The 20556-nt window shown below is 63.8% G+C and overlaps 1 protein-coding gene across 1 annotated transcript in view; it reads left to right on the top strand.

Moving 5' to 3' along the window:
- Positions 1–20556, top strand: part of CELSR2 (cadherin EGF LAG seven-pass G-type receptor 2) — a 30937-nt gene that overhangs the window by 9745 nt on the left and 636 nt on the right. The window contains 30 exon segments of the mRNA XM_042015914.1: positions 394–424; positions 426–558; positions 1029–1154; positions 1606–1772; positions 2353–2472; positions 2474–2539; positions 2652–2765; positions 4343–4517; positions 5443–5584; positions 6020–6140; positions 6328–6511; positions 6927–7028; positions 7700–7794; positions 7875–8084; positions 8971–9154; positions 9912–10055; positions 10586–10826; positions 11202–11387; positions 12358–12484; positions 13463–13663; positions 14160–14334; positions 15273–15385; positions 15466–15542; positions 16350–16476; positions 16990–17106; positions 17189–17319; positions 17818–17906; positions 17997–18140; positions 18680–18886; positions 18960–19188. Of these exon segments, the coding sequence (XP_041871848.1) occupies positions 394–424; positions 426–558; positions 1029–1154; positions 1606–1772; positions 2353–2472; positions 2474–2539; positions 2652–2765; positions 4343–4517; positions 5443–5584; positions 6020–6140; positions 6328–6511; positions 6927–7028; positions 7700–7794; positions 7875–8084; positions 8971–9154; positions 9912–10055; positions 10586–10826; positions 11202–11387; positions 12358–12484; positions 13463–13663; positions 14160–14334; positions 15273–15385; positions 15466–15542; positions 16350–16476; positions 16990–17106; positions 17189–17319; positions 17818–17906; positions 17997–18140; positions 18680–18886; positions 18960–19188 (4278 nt within the window).

Raw genomic sequence — 20556 nt, 5'->3', positions numbered from 1 at the left:
TAGAGGGGTCCCTTGGAGATGAATGGTCCCTGTGGGTGAGGTACCTTTGGAATCCTCACTGGTGAGAGGTCCCTGGAGGATCATGGGTCCCTATGGATGGGGGGTCACTGGAGGTCCCCATGGGTTGAGGTGGGTTCTCTTGGGGTCCCCATGCGTTGGTGGGGGCAGGGAGTCCCTTGAGGGCCTGTTGAGTTCCCCATGAGGGAGCATCCTTTGGGCGGTCCCTCAGGTCCCCATGGGTTTTGGGGTGAGTTGGTGTTCTTCGGGGTTCCCTTGTGACTCCCTTGGGACGGGGGGTGGCTGGGTGTCCCTTGGGGCTCCCTCAGGGTCCCTGTAGGTTGTGGGGTCCCTCGGGGGTCTCTTGAGCCCCTGAGGTGATTGTGGGTTCTGCAGGTCACTGGACCTGACGGGGCCACTGCTGCTGGGGGGGGGTCCCAACGCTGCCCGAGAGTTTCCCGATCCGCAGCCGGCACTTCGTGGGGTGCATGCGGCACCTCCACATTGACCAGCGGCCCGTGGACATGGCAGCCTTCATTGCCAACAACGGCACCCTGCCCGGTGGGCACCGCCGCTGGGAGACTGGGCAGAGGCCGGGGGGGCTGTGTTCCTCCAAGCAGAGCGAGATGGGGTGTAGGGTTAAGGGGTACCTGAGCAGTGGGGCCATGTCCCCTGAATGTGGGGAGGGGGTGCCAGGCTCATGGGGCTGGATGGGGGTCCAGGGACACGGTGGTAGGGCATTCTGTGCCCTGGTTGTGGGGTGGGGGGTGAGGGACTGCCACAGCTGTTGAGCTGGAGTGGGTGGCACGGACAAGGCTATGTCCCTGGGGGTGGGGTAGGGAGATGCCAGGATGGGGGGGCTGGATGGGGCTGTACCCACTTCGGGGTAGGGTTGGGATACAGGGTGGGGGGTCAGGGGGTACCAGGACTGTGGGGTTGGATAGGGGTTTAAGGATGGGTGGGTGTCTGTGCCCCATGGGGCCAGGGGTCCTGGGTCGTGTGTGGCATGTGACCGCTGTACCCCCTCCCAGGTTGTCCCCCCAAGAAGACCCTATGTGACACCAACACATGCCACAACGGTGGCACCTGCGTGCATGAGTGGGGAGGATTCAGCTGCCGCTGCCCACTGGGCTTTGGGGGCAAAACCTGCCAGGAGGGTACTGGGGGGCCCAGGGAGACAGTGTGGTGGGGCTATGTGGAGTCCATAGGCTTGTTGGGGGGGGGCATAGGGGGGGGTTTTGGGGGCGCGTGAGGGGGGTGGGGGAAGGGGGTGAGGGCCCTCCCTGCATGTGTTGGGGGGCCCATGGAGTTGTGGGTTTGTGAGGGGGTATGGGGGGTCCATGGGTGGGTGCAGGAGATCTGTGGGAGGGTGTGTTGGCATCTGTGGGATGTGCATGGGGTCCCCGGGTGGGTGCTGGGAGCCCAAGGGTGGGTATGTGAGAGGCCGTGTGGGGTTGTGGGGGGCCCGGGTGGGGTGCAGGGAGTCCGTGGGTGGGTGTGGGTGGTCTGTAAGCGGGGGCACGCCACCACCTCACAGCACAGGGGCCCCTGGGGTGGGCTTGGGGGGGTCTGTGGGGGTTGCCCCCATCCCACATGCATGCCCCGTAGAGATGGCGGGCCCGCAGCGGTTCGTGGGCAGCAGCCGCGTGGCGTGGAACGGGCTGGCGCTGCCCCTCTCCCTGCCCTGGCCTCTCCGCATCATGTTCCGCACCCGCCACCCCCGTGGGGTCCTGCTGAGGGCGGGGGCCGGAGGCCGCCTGACCCTCACCCTGCAGGTGGGCATGGGGGGGACATGGGGAGGGCACGGGGGAGGCAGACAGGGGAGTTTTCCTGAGGAAAGTGCCAGGGGGGTGTCGTTGCCCTGGGGGGGTTATTGATTTGGGTGGGCGTCATTGGCACAGGAGGCATTGTTTTTGGGGCCATTGGCATACAGGTATTGCTTTGGAGGGAGGTCATTGGCATAGGGGGCATTGCCCTGGGAGGGTATTGACTTGAGCGGGAGTACAGGGGGGGTTGGCACTGGGGCAGTGCCAGGGGTTATTGCTCTGAGGGTAGGGGGGTTATTGGCACTATTGGCACTGGGGGGTTGTTGGCACATCGTTTATTACCCTGGGGGGGTCATTGCCCTGAGGGGGTCATTGGCACAGGAGGCATTGCCTAGGGGGGATATTTGGCTATGAGGAGGTAGTGGTATGGGGGGTGTATTGCTGGGGGGGGCAGTGCAAGGGGTGCCCCCCACTTGGGGGGCATTGCCCGGGGGATGTGTTATTGTCCCGGGGGAAATTGTATTTCCCGGTGGGCAGTCCCCAGTGCCCACCAGGTTTACGGGGTCCTTGATGTGTCTACCCCTCACAGCTGAGCGAGGGGCAGGTGGAGGCTGGTGCCTGGCAAGGCGGGGCCCGTTTGGCCACCCTGTGTCTGGCCCAGGCCAAAGTCAATGACGGTGCCTGGCACCACGTGGAGCTGGAGCTGCGGGGGGGGCCCTGGCCACGACCCCTCTGCCACCCTCCTCCTCCTCACCCTCGACTATGGCCGCCACCAGGTACAGGGAAACTGAGGCACGGGGGGGCATCCACTCTGATGATCCCCAGGTGCCACCGTGGCACCCCCTGTGGCATCCCAAGGCACCCACGGGGGTCCCTGTGCCCCTCCAGGTGGTGGGCGATGTCCCTGGAGAGCTGCAGGGACTGCGGCTGCGCACGCTGAGCCTCGGGGGGCTGCTGGGGGACAGTGGCACCGTGGAGGAGGGGTTCCAGGGGTGCCTGCAGGTATGGAGGCGCAGGCACAGAGGGTGTGGGGAGCATGGGGCGGTGGGTGTAGGGCTGGGGGGTGGGCGTGGGGATGTGGAAGAGGACATGTAAGGGTAAGGACATGGGCACAATGGGAGGGGGGCACAGGGATATGGACAAAAGGACATGGCACGGGGTTTGGGGAAATGGACACAGGGATGTGGGCACAGAGCTTGGGGATGTGGCACAGGGTGAGGACAGGGCACAATGAAGCAGGGCCTTGGCTTGGGGATGGGGACATGGGCACGGTGAAGGGGGCACAGGGACATGGGTACAGTGCTTGGGGACCTGGCACAGGGCTTGGGGATATGGGTATGATGAAGGGAGGCACAGCGACATGGGCACAGTGGGAGGGGGGCACAGGGATATGGCACAGGGCTTGGGGACACGGCATGGGAAGTGGGGATGTGGGCACAATGAAGGGTGGCACAGGGACTTTGGGACATGGGCACAGGAATGGGGGCAGGGGGCTTGGGGACGTGGCACAGAGAAGTGGGGACGTGGGCAGGATGGTGGGGGCACAGGGACATGCACAAGGACATGGGGACATGGGCAGAATGGGTGTGAGGCACAGGGACATGTCACAGGGCTTGGGGACACGAAGTGGGGACATGGCACGGGACATGGCACAGGACATGGGGACATGGGCAGGATGGAGAGGGGCACAGGAATTTGGGCACAGGGACATGGCACATGACAAGGAGACATGGGCTGTGTGGGCAGGGGGACATCGGGGATGCACTGGGTACTCATGGGCACAGTGGCACGGGGTGCAGGGCCGTCATCCCAGGACCTGGGCAGGATGGGGACATGGCCATGGGGAAGCAAATGTGACTGGGGGGGTCCTGGGTGGTACAGGGGGTGCCAGCTGGTGTTGGGGCCACTGAAGCACAGAGAGGTGACATGGCTGGGGAGGGGGGCTGGGGTGACATCGTGGGTCCTGGTGTGAGGTTCGGGGTGTCACATGTTGTAGGGAGGGGCTGAACAGGGTGACACAAAAGGTCCTGGGTGGTAGCAAGGGACATTGAGGCTGGACTTGGCACTGGGGCAGGAGGGGTCATAGGGGCTGGGGCATCACTGGGGTCACTGACAGGTGACCCCACACAGGGAAGTTGGGGTGGGGTGGGGGGGTGTCCCAGATCAATGAGGGGACACTGCGGGTGACACGGGAGTGTCACCAGGTGGTGCTGAATTTGGTGCTGAGGTACAATGACAGGTGACACGATGCAGGGGGTTCAGGGTGGCACAGTGGGCCCAGTGTCATGGTGGGGGGCACTGAGGAGGTGGTGACACCGCTGGGTGGTCCAGGTTGTCCTGGGGTGTCCTGTGTTGTGGCAGGGGACACTGAGGTGGGGGTGACAGTTGGGCAGGGGGTTTCAGGGTGACATAGTGGGTCCCGTGTGGTGGTGAGATCACACAGATGGTGACACCGGGCAGGGGGCTCTTGGGGGATTTTGGGAATGGTGAGGGAAACTGAGGCATGGAGTGGAGTGTGTTGGGGGGTCCAGGGTGGCTTGGGGGGCTCTCAGTGAGGACATTGATGGGTGACCCTGCAGGGCCTGCGTGTTGGGGACCCTGTGGTGACTGCAGGCGCCCTGAGCCTGGCACAGGCGGTACAGGTGAACGTGGAGGGCGGCTGTGCCCTGCCTGATCCCTGCGACTCGGGGCCCTGCCCCTCCCACAGCTACTGCAGTGACGACTGGGACAGTTTTTCATGCCGCTGCCACCCCGGTGAGCAGGGACCCCCCAGACCCCTGACCCCTCAACACACCCCAGACATACCCCGATAGCCCCATGGACACTGACACCCCTGTGACACCCCCCTCTGCCAAACCAGTGAGCAGGGACACCCTGAGACCCCCTGAGCCCCCCTGACATCCCCCAACACTTCCTGACACTGCCCCCGACACAGCCTGATACCCCCCAGGATGCTGACATCCCCGTGACACACCTGTGACACTTCTCAGTGCTACGTCTTTGAATGGGGACCCCCTGACAACCCCTGACATCCCCTACACCCCCTGGGACACTGACACCACTGACAACCCCTGTGACACTCCCCACTGCTACCCCGGTGAGCAGAGACCCCCTGAAGCCCCCAGCAAGCCCCAACACCCCCTGGGACGCTGCCACCCCTGTGACAACCCCACTGCCACCCCCATGAGTGGAGACCCGCCAGCACCTCCTGACAGCCCTGAGACGCTGCCATCCCCTGCACTGCCACCCCTGTGACATTTTCCCCCAACAACCCTGGCACTGCTACCCTTTCTGGGCACCAGCGCTCCATCCCTGTCACCAGGGCAGTGCCACCCCCCTGTCACTGTCACCTGGACACTGCCACTCTTGTCAGTGTTCCTAAGGCACTGCCAGCCTCCCTGGGCACTGCCAGCCTTGTCACTGTCCCCAGGTACTGCCTCCCCTCATCCCTGTCCCCTGAGCACTGCCACCCCCTCTCACTGTCCCCAGGGCACTTGCACCCCCGTCACTGTCCCCAAGGCACTGCCATCCTCCCTGGGCACTGCCACCCCGTTGTCACACACCCCAGGGCATTCCCACCCTCCCTTATCACTGTCACCCCTGGGCACTGCCCCTCACCCCCATCCCTGTCCCTCATCACTGTCCCTTGTTGTTGTCCCCAATCCTGTCCCGTGCCCAGGGTACTTCGGTGACAGCTGTGTCAGTGCCTGTGCCCTGGACCCCTGCGAGCCTCCAGGCACCTGCACCCGCCGCCCGGGCACGGCCTCCGGCTATGCCTGTCACTGTCCCCCGGGCACCTTCGGGGCCCTCTGCCAGCACCGGTTGGTGACACTTGCGGGGCACACGCGTGTGCCAGGGGGGCACAGAGCACTCGAGGGGAAAGGGGGTGGTGCTGCGAGGGACACCAGGGGCGGGGGTGGGGTGAGAGGAGGGTGGGCATATGGGCAAGGTGAGTGTGCAAGGGGCATGATGTGCTTGCAAGAGCTGTGGTGGGTGTGCAAACGGCAGGGGGAGCCTGGAAAGGGCACGGTGGCTGTGCAAGAGCTGGGGTGAGTGTGCAGGGGTCACTGTGGATAGAAAGTGGCACAGGGGGGGTGCAAGGGGCACTGTGTGGGTACAGGTGGTACTGTGAGGGTACAAGTGGCCATGTGGGTGTGCAAGGGGCAGTGTGGGTGTACAAGGGGCCACGTGAGTGTACAAGTGGCACTGTGCGGGTACCCTGGCATGGTGCCCGAGTGCCAGCCCCCGTGTCCCAGGGAGGCGCAGCCGTGCCCGCGGGGGTGGTGGGGACACCCCACGTGCGGCCCCTGCAGCTGTGACGTCACCCACGGCTTCGACCCAGACTGCAACAAGACCACGGGAGAGTGTCGCTGCAAGGTGGGACCTGCCAGCCCTTGTCACCTCCCCTGCCAACCCCGCCATCCTCCTGTCACCCCTCTGTTGCCCCCGTCACCCCATCACCTCCCTGTTACCCCCCATCACGCCCCTGGCACCCCCCCAGTCACCTCCCTGTCACCCCCTGTCACCCCACCCCCGTGCCTTCAGTAACCCTGTGTCCCCCCAGGACAACCACTACCGCCCTCCTGGAGGGGACACGTGCCACCCTTGTGAGTGTTACCCCACTGGGTCACTGTCACGCCGCTGCGACGCCACCACCGGACAGTGTCCCTGCAAAGCTGGTGTCATCGGCCGCCACTGTGACCGCTGTGACAACCCCTTTGCTGAGGTGACAGCCAGCGGCTGCGAAGGTGGGGGACTGTCAACTTGTGTCACCCTATGCTACCCTGAGTGCCCACCGTCACCCTGCTGTCACCCTCCATTACTCTCTGTCACCTTGTGTCACCTTGCATCACCCTGTGTCACCATCAGTGCCAGTGACCAGGTACTGCTGTCATCTGCCGTCACCTTGTCGCCCTGCATCACACCATTGTCACATTGCATCCCCTTGTGTCAACCCACTGTCACCCTGTGTCACGCTGCTGTCACCCTATTTTCACCCTGTGTGATCCTTTTGTCACCCTGCTCTGCCACTGCTGTCACCCTGCTGTTACCCTGTGTCACCCTTTTTCACCCGGGGTTCCAGTGACCAGGTGCCACTGCCACCCTACTGTCACACTGTGTCACCCTGCATCCCCCATTTTGATGCCCCATTGTGCCCTGCAGTGAACTATGACAGCTGTCCCCGGGCCATCGAGGCCAGCATCTGGTGGCCCCGCACGCGGTTTGGGCTGCCAGCCACAGCCCCCTGCCCCAAGGGCTCTGTGGGTACGTGGGGACATGGGGACAGGGTGGGAGTGGCACTGGGCACACTGCCAGAATGGGGCTGTGTGACACAGCAGTGACATCACTGGGATGGGGCTGAGAGGGGGTGACACCACCGTGGCATCGCTGGGGTGGTACAGGGAGGTGACACCATGGTGGCACTGCTGGGATGGGATGGTGACACCAGTGTGTCATGGTGGTGGCACCAGTTGGATGGAGCTGGGGTGGGGTGGCACCATGGGGCATCACTGGGACAGGGCAGGGAGGTGATACTGTAGTGGCATTATTGGGTTGGTACAGGGAGGTGACACTGTGGTGGCACTGCTAGGATGGGTTAGGGGTGGTGACACCTTGGTGGCACCACCGAGATGGAGTGGGGGTGACACAAGTGTGGACTTGTGGAGATGAGGCTGGGGCTGCCGCTCTGGTGTCACTGCAGAGACTGTGACACTGGTGGCATCACTGGGACAGGACTTGGGGCTGCCATGGTGGTGTCACGGGGGGGTGGCACAGGAGTGTGACACTGATGGCACAGCTGGGAGAGGGCTGGGAGCACCCCTCTGGTGTCACTGCGGGGTGGAGTAGGAGTGTGACACTGGTGGCACTGCTGGCATGCTGTGAGTCGAGGCTGCCCCATTGTCCCCGTGGTGCCACTCAATGTCCCCATCCCACAGGCACAGCACTGCGCCACTGTGATGAGCACAAGGGCTGGCTGCCCCCCAACCTCTTCAACTGTAGCGCACTGGCCTTTGCCGCCCTGCGCCCCTGGGTGAGCCGGGGGGACACCAGGGACAGCCACGGGACGGTGCCACTGGGGCCCTCCTGACTCTGTGTGTGTCCCCCCCCAAGGCAGAGCAGCTGGTGGGCAACGAGTCCCGGTGGGATGCAGGGCAGTCCCGGCGCGTGGCGCTGGCACTGCGCGAGGCGATGCGTGGGGCCCGCGGGTACTTTGGCAGCGACGTGCACCTGGCGTACCGGCTGGCAGGGGCCCTGCTGCGCCATGAGAGCCGCCAGCGTGGCTTCCGCCTCGCTGCCACCCAGGACGTGCACTTCACCGAGGTGGGCACGAGGCCCAGGGATGGGGACATGCCTGGAGGGGGAATGGGAGAAGCGGAAAAGAAGTTGGGATGATGAGCACCCTCATGGGGAGGGGTGTGGGTGCGTGAGCCCAGACACTGGGGTGATGGGCATCCTTGTGGGGAGGGGGATGGGGGTGGGAGATCAGATACCAGAGTGATGGACCCCCACCTAAGGGGGCAGAAGAGCAGATGCCAGGGTGATGGGCAGTGATGTGTGTGGGAGGTGTTGGTGCAGGAACCTGGATGCTAGGGTGATGGGCACCTGCCTGGGGAGGGGAACTGGGGAAGGAGGCCAGATGGTGGGGTGGTGGGCACCCTCGTGGTCAGGGATGTGGGTGCAAGAGCCCACATGCCAGAGTGATGGGCACCCTCATGGGGAGGGATATTGGGGCAGGAGAGCAGATGCCAGGGTGACGGGCATGGGAAGGGAGGTAGAGGGAGAAGCAAAAGTGGTTGGTGACCCTTGTCAGGAGGGGCATGTTGGGGCAGATGCAGATGGTCAGACATGGGGGTGGATGGGCGCCTGCATGGGGAGGGGGGAGGTGCTGGTGCAGGAAGCTGGCTGCCAGGGTGGATGACACCCACCTGGGAAGGGTATTGGTGAGGGAGCCCATGCATCAGGGTGGTGGGCACCCACCTAGAGAGGAATGTTGGTGTAGGAGGTCTGATGCCAGGGTGGTGGGCACCCGTGAGCAGTGGGTGTTGGTGTGGCTCGGGGTGCACCCCCAACTTTGTGGGGGTACAGCACCCCCGTTCCCCACTGTCAGTGCCAGGGTGCCCCAGCTACAGAGCCCTGCAGAGGAGGTTGGGGACCCCCTGCCCCAGAGTGCCAGCTCCCAGTGCCACGACCGCTACTGTGCCCCCAGAACCTGCTGCGGGTGGGCAGCGCTCTGCTGGACGCGGGGAACAAGCGGCACTGGGAGCTGATCCAGCAAACAGAGGGTGGCACGGCCCAGCTGCTGCGGCGCTTTGAGGAGTACGCACGAGCCCTGGCACGGAACATGCCCCAGACCTACCTCAGCCCCTTCACCATTGTCACCCCTAACATCGGTCAGTGGGGACATGCGTGGCCGGAGGGCTGTGAGAGGGGTATCTGCCTGGGGACATGGGCACGCTGGGGACACGTGTGTGCCTGGGGACACGCGTGTGCCCTTGGTGTGGTGCTGGGGACATGGGCATGGGTGTGCCTGGGGACATGTGTGTGCTCAGGGGATGTGTGTGTGCTGGGGACATGGACACGTGTCTGGGAACACAGACACGTACATACCTGGAGTATGTGTGTGCCTGGGGACATGTGTGCAAAAGGACATACATGTGCTGGGAGCATGGATGCATGTGTGTACCTGGGAGCACGTGCTGGGGACATGGACATTCGTGTGTCTGGGAAATGTGTCCTGTGGAACATGGGTGTGTCTAGAGGCACGTGTGTGCCCCTGGGGACATGAGCTGTGTTCTGTGTGTCCCAGGGTTGATGGGTGCTGGGGTCAGTGGGTGCTGGGGTCCATGTGCCCGAGGGTTGGTGACTGCTGGTGTCTGTGGGTGTATGGATTCATTGCTCTGGGGTTGTTGGATGCCAGGGTCAGTGGGTGCTGGAGTCTGTGTGCCCCGGGATCCATGGCTCTGGGGTTGGTGTGCCCCAGGGTCGGTGGGTGCTGGAGTTGGTTTGTGCCAGGCTTAGTGTGTCCTGGGATTAGTGAATGCAGAGGTTGGTGTGCCCTGGGGTTGGTGGGTGCCGGGGTCTCTGTGCCCCAGGCTTGCTGGGTGCCATGCCATGCCATGCCATGCCGTGGGTGACATGGTGCCACAGTGGTGTCGGTGGTGCGGCTGGACAAGAGCAGCTTTGCGGGTGCCCGCTTGCCGCGGTATGAGGCGCTGCGGGGGGAGAAGCCCCCGGACCTGGAGACAACCGTCATCCTGCCCGACAGCATCTTCTGGCCCCCCGAGGACAGGCGTGAGTTCGGGGCGTAGCACGGACAGGGGGCAGGGTTAGGGACCCACTTGGGTCTGGCAGAGCTCGGGGAGCCCCCCATTTGGCCATGGGGACGTGGCACAGCTGGGGACCCTGGCTTGGGCTGGCAGGGATGGGAGAACCCCAGAATGCCCATGGGCTGACAGGGTTGGGAATCCCAGTTCCACCATGGGGACCCCAGTGTGGCCATGGGGCTGGTGGTTTGGGACCCCAGGATGGGGCTGGCATGGCTGGGGACCCTGGTAAGGAGGCAAGGACCAGGGACCCCAGGATGGCATCAGAGATCCTGGTGTGGCCATGGCAGTGGGCAGGGTTGGTGACACAAGTGTGACCATGGGGACCTCACTGTGGCCATGGGGACCCCGGTGTGGACATGGGGACCCCTGGAGCTGGAAGGGTTGGGGGAACCTTGTTGTGGTCATGGTACTGGCAGAGTTGGGGACTCCAGGGTGGCCATGGGGACCCCAGTGGGGTCTCAGAGCACCATGCTACCCCCTGCCCATGGCCCCCAGGCCCCTCAACTGGGCATGGGCAGGCACCGCAGGGCACAGGTGGGCAGGAGGAGAAGGAGGAGGATGAAGCAGGCGAAGAGGAGGAGGAGGAGGACGAGGAGGAGGCAGGGATGACTGTGGTGACCCGGCACAAGCGCCACCCATCCCTGGGTGAGGGCCAGGCCATCGCCAGCGTCATCATCTACCGCACCCTGGCCAGTCTCCTGCCCCAGCACTTCGACACCGACAAGCGCAGCCTCCGGTGCCACTGGGGATGGGGGCATGGGGGGAACACGAGGGGAACAGGGAGGGCATGCGGGGCTGGGGGTGGCACATGGGGTGCCAGGGCAAAGCCAAGCATCTGGGCGGTATAGGGAGATGGGGACAGGGGTGTCCCAAGGGATCCCAGGGAAGGGATGGAAAAGGGAGCACATGGGGTGCCCAAGGATGGGGGGCACAGGGTTGGAGGGGGGGCTCAAGAGATGCCCAAGGATGGTGCCCATGGGGTGCCCAAAAGTGGGGGCACAGGGGAGAAAGGGGTGCCCTCATGGCGTCTGTGTGGTGCCAGGGCACTCTGTGGCACCAAGGTGGGTTTTGGGATGCCCTGAGTGGGCTCCCTGACCCCAGTGCCCCCCAGGGTGCCCAAGCGCCCCGTCATCAACACACCGGTGGTGAGCATCAGTGTGCACGCGGGGGGCGCGGGTGGCGTGGGGGGCACGGGGACGCCCCGGGCGCTGGCCAAGCCTGTCACCCTCCAGTTCCGGCTGCTGGAGACCCAGGAGCGCTCCAAGCCCATCTGCGTCTTCTGGAACCACTCCCTCCGGTGAGGGCGGGTCAGGGGACACCCCAGGGGTGACAGGGACATCCTGGGGCACAGGGACGTCCCAGAGGAAAGGGACATGGGATTGAGGATGGGAACACCTTGGGGAACTCCAGGGGAACAAGGGATCTCCCCAGGGAGACGGGACATGGGGGTAAGGACACCCAGGGGAACAGGGGATATCCCAGGGAACACCCTGGGGGGATGGGGACACCTTGGGGAGTCAGGGACAACTTGGGTGGACACAGACACGCTGAGATAACAGGGGACATGGGACACACCAGGGGAACAGGGAGCACCCTGGGGGGACAGGGACCATGGGAATGGGGACACCCCAGGGAGATGGGGACACCTCAGAGGGGACAGGGGAGATGGACTGGGGACACCCCAAGGAGATGAGGACACTTCTGGGGGATAGGGATCATGGCGACTGGAACATCCCATGGAGACAGGGGACATAGTAACAGGGATAGGGACACCTTGAGGAGACAGCAGACATGGGAATAGGGACACCTCAAGGGGACAGAGGACATCCAGAGGGGACAGGGCAGGATGGACGCCCCAGTGTCCCCGAGGGTCATGGGTGAGTAACACGGGAACAGGACATGAGGGGGCAGCTCTGACCCTGGTGGGTGTCAGGGATGGGGGGTGTCCCCAAATGGAGGGGTGTTCCCGGGTGAGTGTCCCTGGTGGGTGAGTGTCCCCAGGTGGCAGCGGGTGTCTCTGCTGGGTGGAAAGATGTCCCAGTGGGTGGGTGGGTGTTATCTGTGGATGTACCTGGTGAGTGCGTGTCCCTGTGGGAGGGTGACCCCAAGTGGGTGTCCCTGGTGCGTGTGTCCCTGGTGGGTGTTCAGGTGCGTGACCCCTTGGATGGGTGTCCTGGGTCGGGTGCGTGTCCCTGGGTGAGGGTGGATGTCCCCGGTGGGTGTCCTGGCGGGTGTCCCGGCCTGTGTCACCCTGTGGCGCTGTGCAGGGCGGGCGGTGCAGGGGGCTGGTCAGCACGAGGCTGCGAAGTCACCTTCCGCAACCGGAGCCACGTCAGCTGCCAGTGCCACCATCTGACCAGCTTTGCCGTCCTCATGGACATCTCCCGCCGAGAGGTGGGGACATAGCGGGACACGGAGGGGTGCATGGGGACACAGGGAGACAGATGGGACACAGGGGACGTGGAGGGACACACAGCGACCCTGGGGCACGGAATGACTCAGGGTCAGGGCCCTGGTGGGGACATGGCGGTGGATGGAGACACACGCAGACAAGGGGCACAGGGTGTGAGGCGGTGCCAGGCACGGGGGCGTGGCGTTTAACAAAAGGGGAGGGACAGGGATAGGAGGGGCTTGGCAGAATGGGAGGGGGCTAGTGGGGCAGAGTCAGGGTGGAGGTGTGCGTGCTCATAGAGGTGGGACTGAGAAAAGTGGGTGGGACTTAAGTGGGGTGGGGCTAAATCCAAGGGACATGCCTAAATCCAGTGGGTGGGGCTCCCTTGGGACAGAGCTAAGTGGGATGGGCGGGGCTCATCCCAGTCAGGATGAGTGGGATTCCAGTGGGTGGAGCTGAGCAGGCTGGGCCTGTCGGTCTCCAAGGGGCAGAGCTGATGTGGGTGGGGTTACAGGAGGTGGTGCAGGCGTGTTTTCACGGGGTGTGGCTGAGTGATGTGGGCAGGGTTTCCTGGGGCGGGGTTGAATTTTGTGGGTGGGGTCACGAGAGGTGTGGTCAGCGCTGTGGGTGTGGCTTCAGGGGCAGGGTCGAGTGCAGTAGGTGGGGTTGAAAGGGGCTGAGGGATGTGGGTGGGATTTTGAGGGCTGGGGTTGAGTGGTATCGGAGAGGTTTAGAGGGGTAGAGCTACACAACACGGGTGGAGTTTTGAGGGTCATGGTTGAAGTGCTGTGACTTTCAAAGGGTGGCGGGGCTGAATAATGTGAGCAGCACTTCCCATTGGGCTGTGCATTGGGGCCGGGACTTCCCAGGCCCAGGGACTGATTGCTTTGTAAGGGGGGCCATGTCTCTGTTGATGGGAGGTTCTGGGGGGACGTGCCCACTGAGCACATGCCTGACACATGCCGATCCTGGTGCTGCAGAACGGGGAGGTGCTGCCGCTGGCAGCGCTCACCTACGGCTCACTGGGCGTGGGCCTGGCGGGGCTGGCGCTGGTGGTCCTGGCCCTGGGGACCCTGAGGCAGCTGCGCTCCAATCGCCACAGCATTCGCCGGCACGGTGCAGCTGCGCTGCTCCTTGCACAGCTCGTCTTCCTGCTTGGCATCAACCAGGCCGATATCCCGGTGTGTGGGGAAAGGGGGCTGGGAAAGGAGGGAAGCAGTGGTGATCATTGGGAAGGGCTGGTTAGGGGATCTGCTGCCTTTGAATGGTCTGGGCTGGTGGGGCTGAAATGGGTGGGGTAAGGAGTGGGCAGGGCCATGGTGGGCTGGGCCTAAGGGGCGGGATCGAATCGACGGGGGGGCTATAATGGGGTGGGGTCTGTCAAAGGGGTGGTGATCCCAAGGGGTGGAGTCTGTATAAAGGGGTGGGGCTGATAAAAGGGGTGAGGCTCCCAAAGGGGTGGATGTTATCAAAGTGGTTGGCTCTCGAGGGGGTGGGGCACTCAAGGGGTGAGGCCTATAAAAGGAGTGGGACCTTTTAGAGGGGTGTGACTTCAACAGGGGAATAATCTCTCAAAGGGGGTGGAACTCAGGGGGTTGCGCATGTGGTTGGATGGGCGGGGCTGTGAGCATGGCCAGGGCATGGGGCCGTGGGCTGGCAGTGACGGGGCGGGTGCAGCTGGCGTGCACGGTGGTGGCCATCCTGCTGCAGTTCCTGTACCTGAGCGCGGTGGGCTGGGCGCTGCTGGAGGCGCTGCACCTGTACCGGCGCCGCAGCGAACCCCGTCATGTCGACCGAGGGCCCATGCGCTTCTACCACGTGCTGGGCTGGGGACTGCCTGCCTTCATCACTGGTGAGCCCTGCTGTGGAACCCTGCCCTCATTCTGCCCCCACCCCCTGGACCGCCAGCTGGGTGGAGCACACCTCCACCTGGGTCAACACATTCTGGTGGCTACACAGCCCTGAATCCCTCTCCCCCAGTCAATTTGATGCATGGTGGGGTCTTATTTCCATGTGTAACTCCACCCCCAGAATACAGCCCCCCGCCCCCCCCCAGTGCATCTTTACCAACATAGCCACACCCCTGGATATAACCCTGCCTCCAACAGGATAGCCATGCCCAATCCAAAACAGCCCCACCCCAAGAGTTTAGCTCCACCCTGATGGTTTTAGACACACCCAGAGTCACAGCCCCGTCCTCATCATCAGACCCTGTCCCCAAGATTTTAGACAGGCCCCTGGATCAATAATCCTACCCTCATCCATCATAGCTCTGCCCCCAAATTTTCAGACGCACCCCCAGGGTCATAGCCCTATCCCAAAGAGTATGACCCTGGCCCAACATTTTATCCCCACCCCAGGAGTTTAGGGTTCCCCACCCTCATCCATCATATCTCCACCCCAAGAGCATCTTTCCCAGCCTCTTCAACATGCCCCCAGGGCCATAGCTCTTCTCCATCAATCATAGTCAGACACTCCCCAGGATCTTAGCCCTGCCCTCATCAGCATAGCCCCACGCCAAGAGCATAGACCTGTAATAACCCCTTAGACAAGCCCCCCGTGCCCTATCCCTGCTCTCACCAACATTGCCGCATGCCCAAGGGCTTAGACCCACCTCATTTGCACAGCGCCGTCTTTACCCAGCGTAGCCACACTCCCAAGAGCAGCACCTTCTCGCCAGCCCTGTGCCATCCACGTGCCGTTCCGTGCCCCGTCCTGCCATAGCCCCAGCCCTCCCACCGTAGCCCCCTGCCTCCTCTTATAGCCCCGCCCCTGACCTCTCCTTTGCAGGGCTGGCGGTGGGGCTGGACCCCGAGGGCTACGGGAACCCCGACTTCTGCTGGCTGGCCCTGCACGACAGCCTGGTGTGGAGCCTGGCTGGGCCCTGCGCTGCCGCACTCGCTGTGCGTATGGGGCTGGGCGCCGGGGAGAGCGGGAGACCCCCACTCACCCTGCTCACTCCCGGCACCCCCTGCACCCCCAGGTCGGCATCTTCTTCCTGGTGCTGGCGGCCAGGGCCACCTGTGCCACCCCCCAGGGCTTCCAGAAAAAGGGCTCAGCGTGAGTCACCCAGGCAGGGTCACCCACGGGGGGCAGGGGACACTGGGGGGATGAGGTTGCCCAAGGGGGCATGGGAGGTTGGGGCACCCATGACGGGCACAGAGGGTTGGAGCACCCATAGAGGCTAGGAGGGCACCCATGGGGGTCTGGCCTTTTGGGGAATCTGCAGAGAGCAGGGAGGTACAGGAGGGACTGGGGCACCCATGGGGGGCAGGAGGGGACTGGGGTGCCTATGAGGGGTAGGAGGGGACAGTGGGGGCTGGGGCATCTATAGGGGCAGACGGGCACAGGGCAGCCATGGGGAGGTAGAGGGGCATGGACAACGGGGGTACAGGGGGCTGGAGTGCCAATGGGGGGCATGGGAGAATGGGAGGTTGGGGTAGCTGTGGAGGGCAGGGGGGCACAGGAAGGACCAGGACACCCATGGTGGGTAGGGGGATATAGAGGTCTGGGGCATCTATGGAGGGCAGGGGGCATCAAGGGCAGAGGCACCCATGGGGGCCTGAGGGGGTCAGGGGAGATTGGGGCATCTGGGGAGGGCAGGGGGACACAGAGCACCCATGGGGAGGCAGAAGGGCATTGGGGGCAAGGGGCACAGGGGGCTGGGGTTAGGCTGGGCCCACAGGGAATCAGGGGGGCACGGGGGACTGGAGCACCCATGGATAGCAGAGTGGGTCAGGTGAGGGTTGGGGCATATGGGCAGGAGGGGGCTGTGAGGGGCTGGGGCAACCCTGGGGGGCAGAAGTACAGAGGGCTGTGACATGAGATGTCATTGGGGTGACACTGGGCTGCTGTTGGGTTGCCCAGGTCTGGGGTGCGCACGGCTGCGGTCCTGCTGGCCATGCCCAGCCTGGCCTGGCTTCTGGCCCTGCTCTCAGTCAACAGTGACACATTGCTCTGTCACTACCTGTTCGCTGCCTCCAACTGCCTCCAGGTCAGTGGGGATCCCCTGAAACCCCACCCCGGGACCCCCAAAACACACACCCCTGGGACCTCCAGAGCTACCACCCCTGGGACCACCAAAGACTCCAGAACCCCAAAGCCTCCACCCCTGGGACTTCTGGAGACCCCAGAGCCCCCTGAACCTCCCACGCTTGGAACCTCCAGGCTCCCACACCTATTTGTGGGGCACCCAATGGGCACAGAGGGGTCCTTTGCCATATGCAGGGCACTAAGGGGAGGCACCCAGTGTGTATGGGGCACCTCAACCACTCCGTGGTGCCCATGGGGGGCACCCAGTGCATATTGGGGTCCCTCATCCTGTCTGAGATATCAATGGGGGGCATCTAGTGGGTATGGGAGGACCCTCATTCTCTTTGCAGTGCCAGTGGGATGCACCTAGTCTGGATCGTGACCCCTTGACATGTCTGGGGTGCTGCTGGGGTCCTCCCAGGCTGTACACACCCCTACTTGTCCCCCCTGCCCACATGCCCCCCTCTCTGCCCAGGGGCCCCTCATCTTCCTGTCCTGCGTGGTGCTGAGCAAGGAGGTGCGGAGGAGCCTCCGCCTGAGCTGTGCCCGCTGCCACCATCCACCGCTGGCCACCAAGGCCACCCTGACCCCCGTGAGTGCTGGGGGACACGGGGGGTGCTGGGTAGCAAAGGGCAGCTCCTGCCATGGCTATGACGTCCCTGTGCCCTTGGCAGGCCTATGGCGGGGACAGCACATACGTGGCAGGGCGGCTGTATGCCCCCCCAGGTGGAGGGTCCTCGGGGTCCCTGCACAGCACTGCACGCTCGGGCAAGAGCCACCACAGCTACATCCCCTTCGTGCGGCGGTACTGGGCACAGCAGGGGCCGGGGCATGGGTTTTGTAGGGGTCCTGGGCTGGCGTGGCACTGGGATGAGAGGATGGAATGGTGGGGTGGCAGGGTGCTGGGGTGGTTGAGTGGTGGGTTGGTGGGGTGGCAGGGTGGCATGGCATGGGGGTATTGGGATGGCAGGATGGTGGGTGGTGGGGTGACATGGTGTGGGGGTGTTGGGATGGCTGGGTGGTGGGGCAGTGGCATGGTTGCATGGCAGTACAGTGGCAGGGTGGCATCCAGATGGAGTGGTGAGGTGGCAGAGTGGGGGGTTGAGGGGGTGGTAGGGTGAGGAGGTGGCAGGGGTAGGTGGCAGGGTGATGGACATCAGGGTGGTAGGTGTCAGTGGATATTGGTGGGTGTTGGGGTGTCAGTGGATATTGTGTCAGTGGGTTGGTGTCAGCCAGCGGGTGACAGTGGATGATGGGTGTTCACGGGGGGGGTCAGGTGCTGATGAGTAATGTGTCCCTGCAGGGAGGACTCAGGGCTGGTGGGCAGCCCTGGGCCAGTGCCACTGCCCGAGCCTGGGGGGCTCTTTCTTGATGCCCAGGACCAGCCCGAGGGTATGGCCCCACCTATAGGGCAAGTGTGCCCAGCCTCGGCCCAGGGGGCAGGAGGTGTCCCTGGGCATCCCCTGACCCGTGACCCCTCAGAGCACGACACGGACTCGGACAGTGACCTGTCCCTGGATGACCCAAGTGGCTCCTACGGCTCCACACATTCCTCTGACAGCGAGGATGAGGCCCCCCGCGGCTGGGACCCCCTGCCCGGAGCCCCCCCGGGTCCCCCCAGCCCTGGTAACACCCCCAGGGGGCAGCCAGTGGAGATGGGGCATCTTCAACCTGGCTGGGTGCTGATGGGGGGGCACCCAATGGGTTGGGGGAGGTCCCTTGCCTTATCCAGGATGCTGATGGGGGGCACCTGCTGTGGATAGGGGTCCCTTGTCCAGTAGGGGGTGGTGATGGGGACACTGAATGGATTTGGTGGGGGGTCCCTCATCTTGGCTGGGTCCTGATGCAGGGGGCACCCAGTGAACACAGGATCCCCTGTCCAGCCTGGGGTGCTGATAGGGACACACAGTGGGTGTAGTGGGTATGGGGGAGAGGGTCCCTTGTCCAGTCTGGGGTGGTGATGGGGGACACCTAAAAGGTTTGGGTTAGGGTGATGGGCACCCAGGGAAGAAGGGTAGCCCCTTGTCCACTCTGGGGTGTGGATGGGACTGACACAATGGGTTTGGGTGCATCCCTCACCCTGACTATGCGCTGATGGGGGCACCCAGTCAGGACGGGGTGGGGTCCCTGGCTCTGCCTGTCCCAGCTTCCTTCCTTCTCCGCAGGTGACCCCCTGGTGCCCCCGGGGTGCCCATACTGGCCAGGGGAGTTTGTGACGACAGCAAGCGAGAGTGAGGGACCAGGAGGCAGCGAGGGGCTTCGAGTGCAGCCGGCAGGGGGCCAGGGACACCCCTGGGGCGACCCCCCCCGGCCCAACGGCGAGGCACTCCCCAGGGACCCCCCGCTGCTGCCCCCACCCCACCCCCACAAAGGTACGGGCTGCCAATGCAGGGGGGGGCACTCCAAAACTGCCCCCCCCCCCCATGGGTGATGCCGCTCCTGCAGGCATCCTGAAGAAGAAGTGCCTGCCCCCCATCAGTGAGCGGGGCAGTGCCCAGCGCCCTGGGGCACCCCCGCCGCCTCCCGCTGGCACGGCCGCCTCCTCGGGCAGCGACGGAGGGGCCCCCCCGGCCCCCCGGCCTCGGCAGAGCCTCCAGGAGCAGCTCAGCGGCCTCACCCCCATTGCCATGAGCATCCGGACGGGCACCGCTGACGAGGACTCCTCTGGCTCTGAGTGAGTGCCCACCACATCCGAGGGGTGTTCACTGGGGGTTCTTGGGGTGCCAGGGTTCCCTCTGGGCACCCATTGGGTGTGAGGGTGCCCTTGGGGTGCCAGGGTTCCTGTTGGGTAGACAAGCAGTCTAACACCACTTGTTTGGTTCCCCTTGGGTGCCCATCAGGTGCAAGGATGGCTGGGTGCCAGGGTGCCAAGGTTCCTGTTGCACTCTCATTTGGTGCCAGGGTTTCTCTCGGGTGCCCACTGGGTCCAACACTGCTTGTTGGCTGCCCATCAGGTGCCACAGTACTGATTGGACACTTACTGGGTGCAACATTACCTGTCAGGTATTCATCAGGTTTCAGGGTTCCCTTTGGGTGTTCACTGGGTGCCAGGGTGCCCAAAAGGTGCCTTTTGGATGCCCATCAGGTGCAAAGGTTCCTACTTGTTGGGTGCTTATCAGGTCCTAGCAGTCCCTTTGGGCACTCATTGGGTGCCAGGATGCCCATTGGGTGCCCACTGGGTGCCCATCAGGTGTAAGGGTGGTTTTCAGGTGTCCATAGGGTGCAAGAGTAACCGACAGGTGACCATTGGGTGCCAGGATTCCTCTTGGATGCTCATGGGGTACAAGGGTGGCTGTTGAGTGCGTACTGGCCACTAGATGCCCACTGGGTGCTGAGTGTTGAGGTACCCATTGAATACCCATTGGATACCCATTGAACACTCCCTGGGTGCCCATCAGGTCTAACTGCACCCATTGGATGCCCATTGACTGTCCATGGGTGCCCATTGACCACTGGATGCCCATTGTGCATCCATTGACCATTATGTGTCCATTTGGTGCCCATTAACTGTCCACTGGGTGCCTAACGACCTTTGGGTGCGTGCTAGGTGCCCACCAGGTCTAACAGCACCTGTTGGGTGCATGTGAATTGTCCATGAGTGTCCATTGACCACTGGGTGCCCCTTGGGTGTTGGAGTGCCTGTTGGGTGCCCATTGACTATCCAAAGGTGCCTGTTGACCATTGGGTGCCCTTTGGGTGTTGGGGTGCCCGTTGGGGCGCCCAGTGGGTGTTGGGGTGCTCATTGGGTGCTGGGGTGCCCACTGGGTACCCCCTGACCACCTATCGGTGCCCAGGGCAGAGCTAGCATGGCAGCACTAACCCTACTCTTCTCTCCCCCCCACCCCCCGGGGGTGTGGTTTTTTATTTTGCCCTTTAACCCCCGGGGGGGGGGGGGGCCCCCCCCCCCCAACCCCCCCCCCCTCCATCTCTCCCCACAGGCGGGTGCTGGGTGCTGGGGGGCACAGAGGGCAGCCTGGCACCCACCTCCCCCATCACGCATCTGTCTGTCTTGTTTTTTATTCCCCCCCCACCCCCCACTTTG

The sequence above is a fragment of the Corvus kubaryi genome, unplaced genomic scaffold, assembly GCF_017639235.1.
Source record: "Corvus kubaryi isolate FWS band 111438036 unplaced genomic scaffold, C.kubaryi_AGA036_p1.0 split3-37355, whole genome shotgun sequence".
Lineage (NCBI taxonomy): Eukaryota > Metazoa > Chordata > Aves > Passeriformes > Corvidae > Corvus > Corvus kubaryi.
The sequence above is the reverse complement of the archived record's forward strand: the minus strand, read 5'-3'. Positions and strand labels throughout refer to the sequence as shown.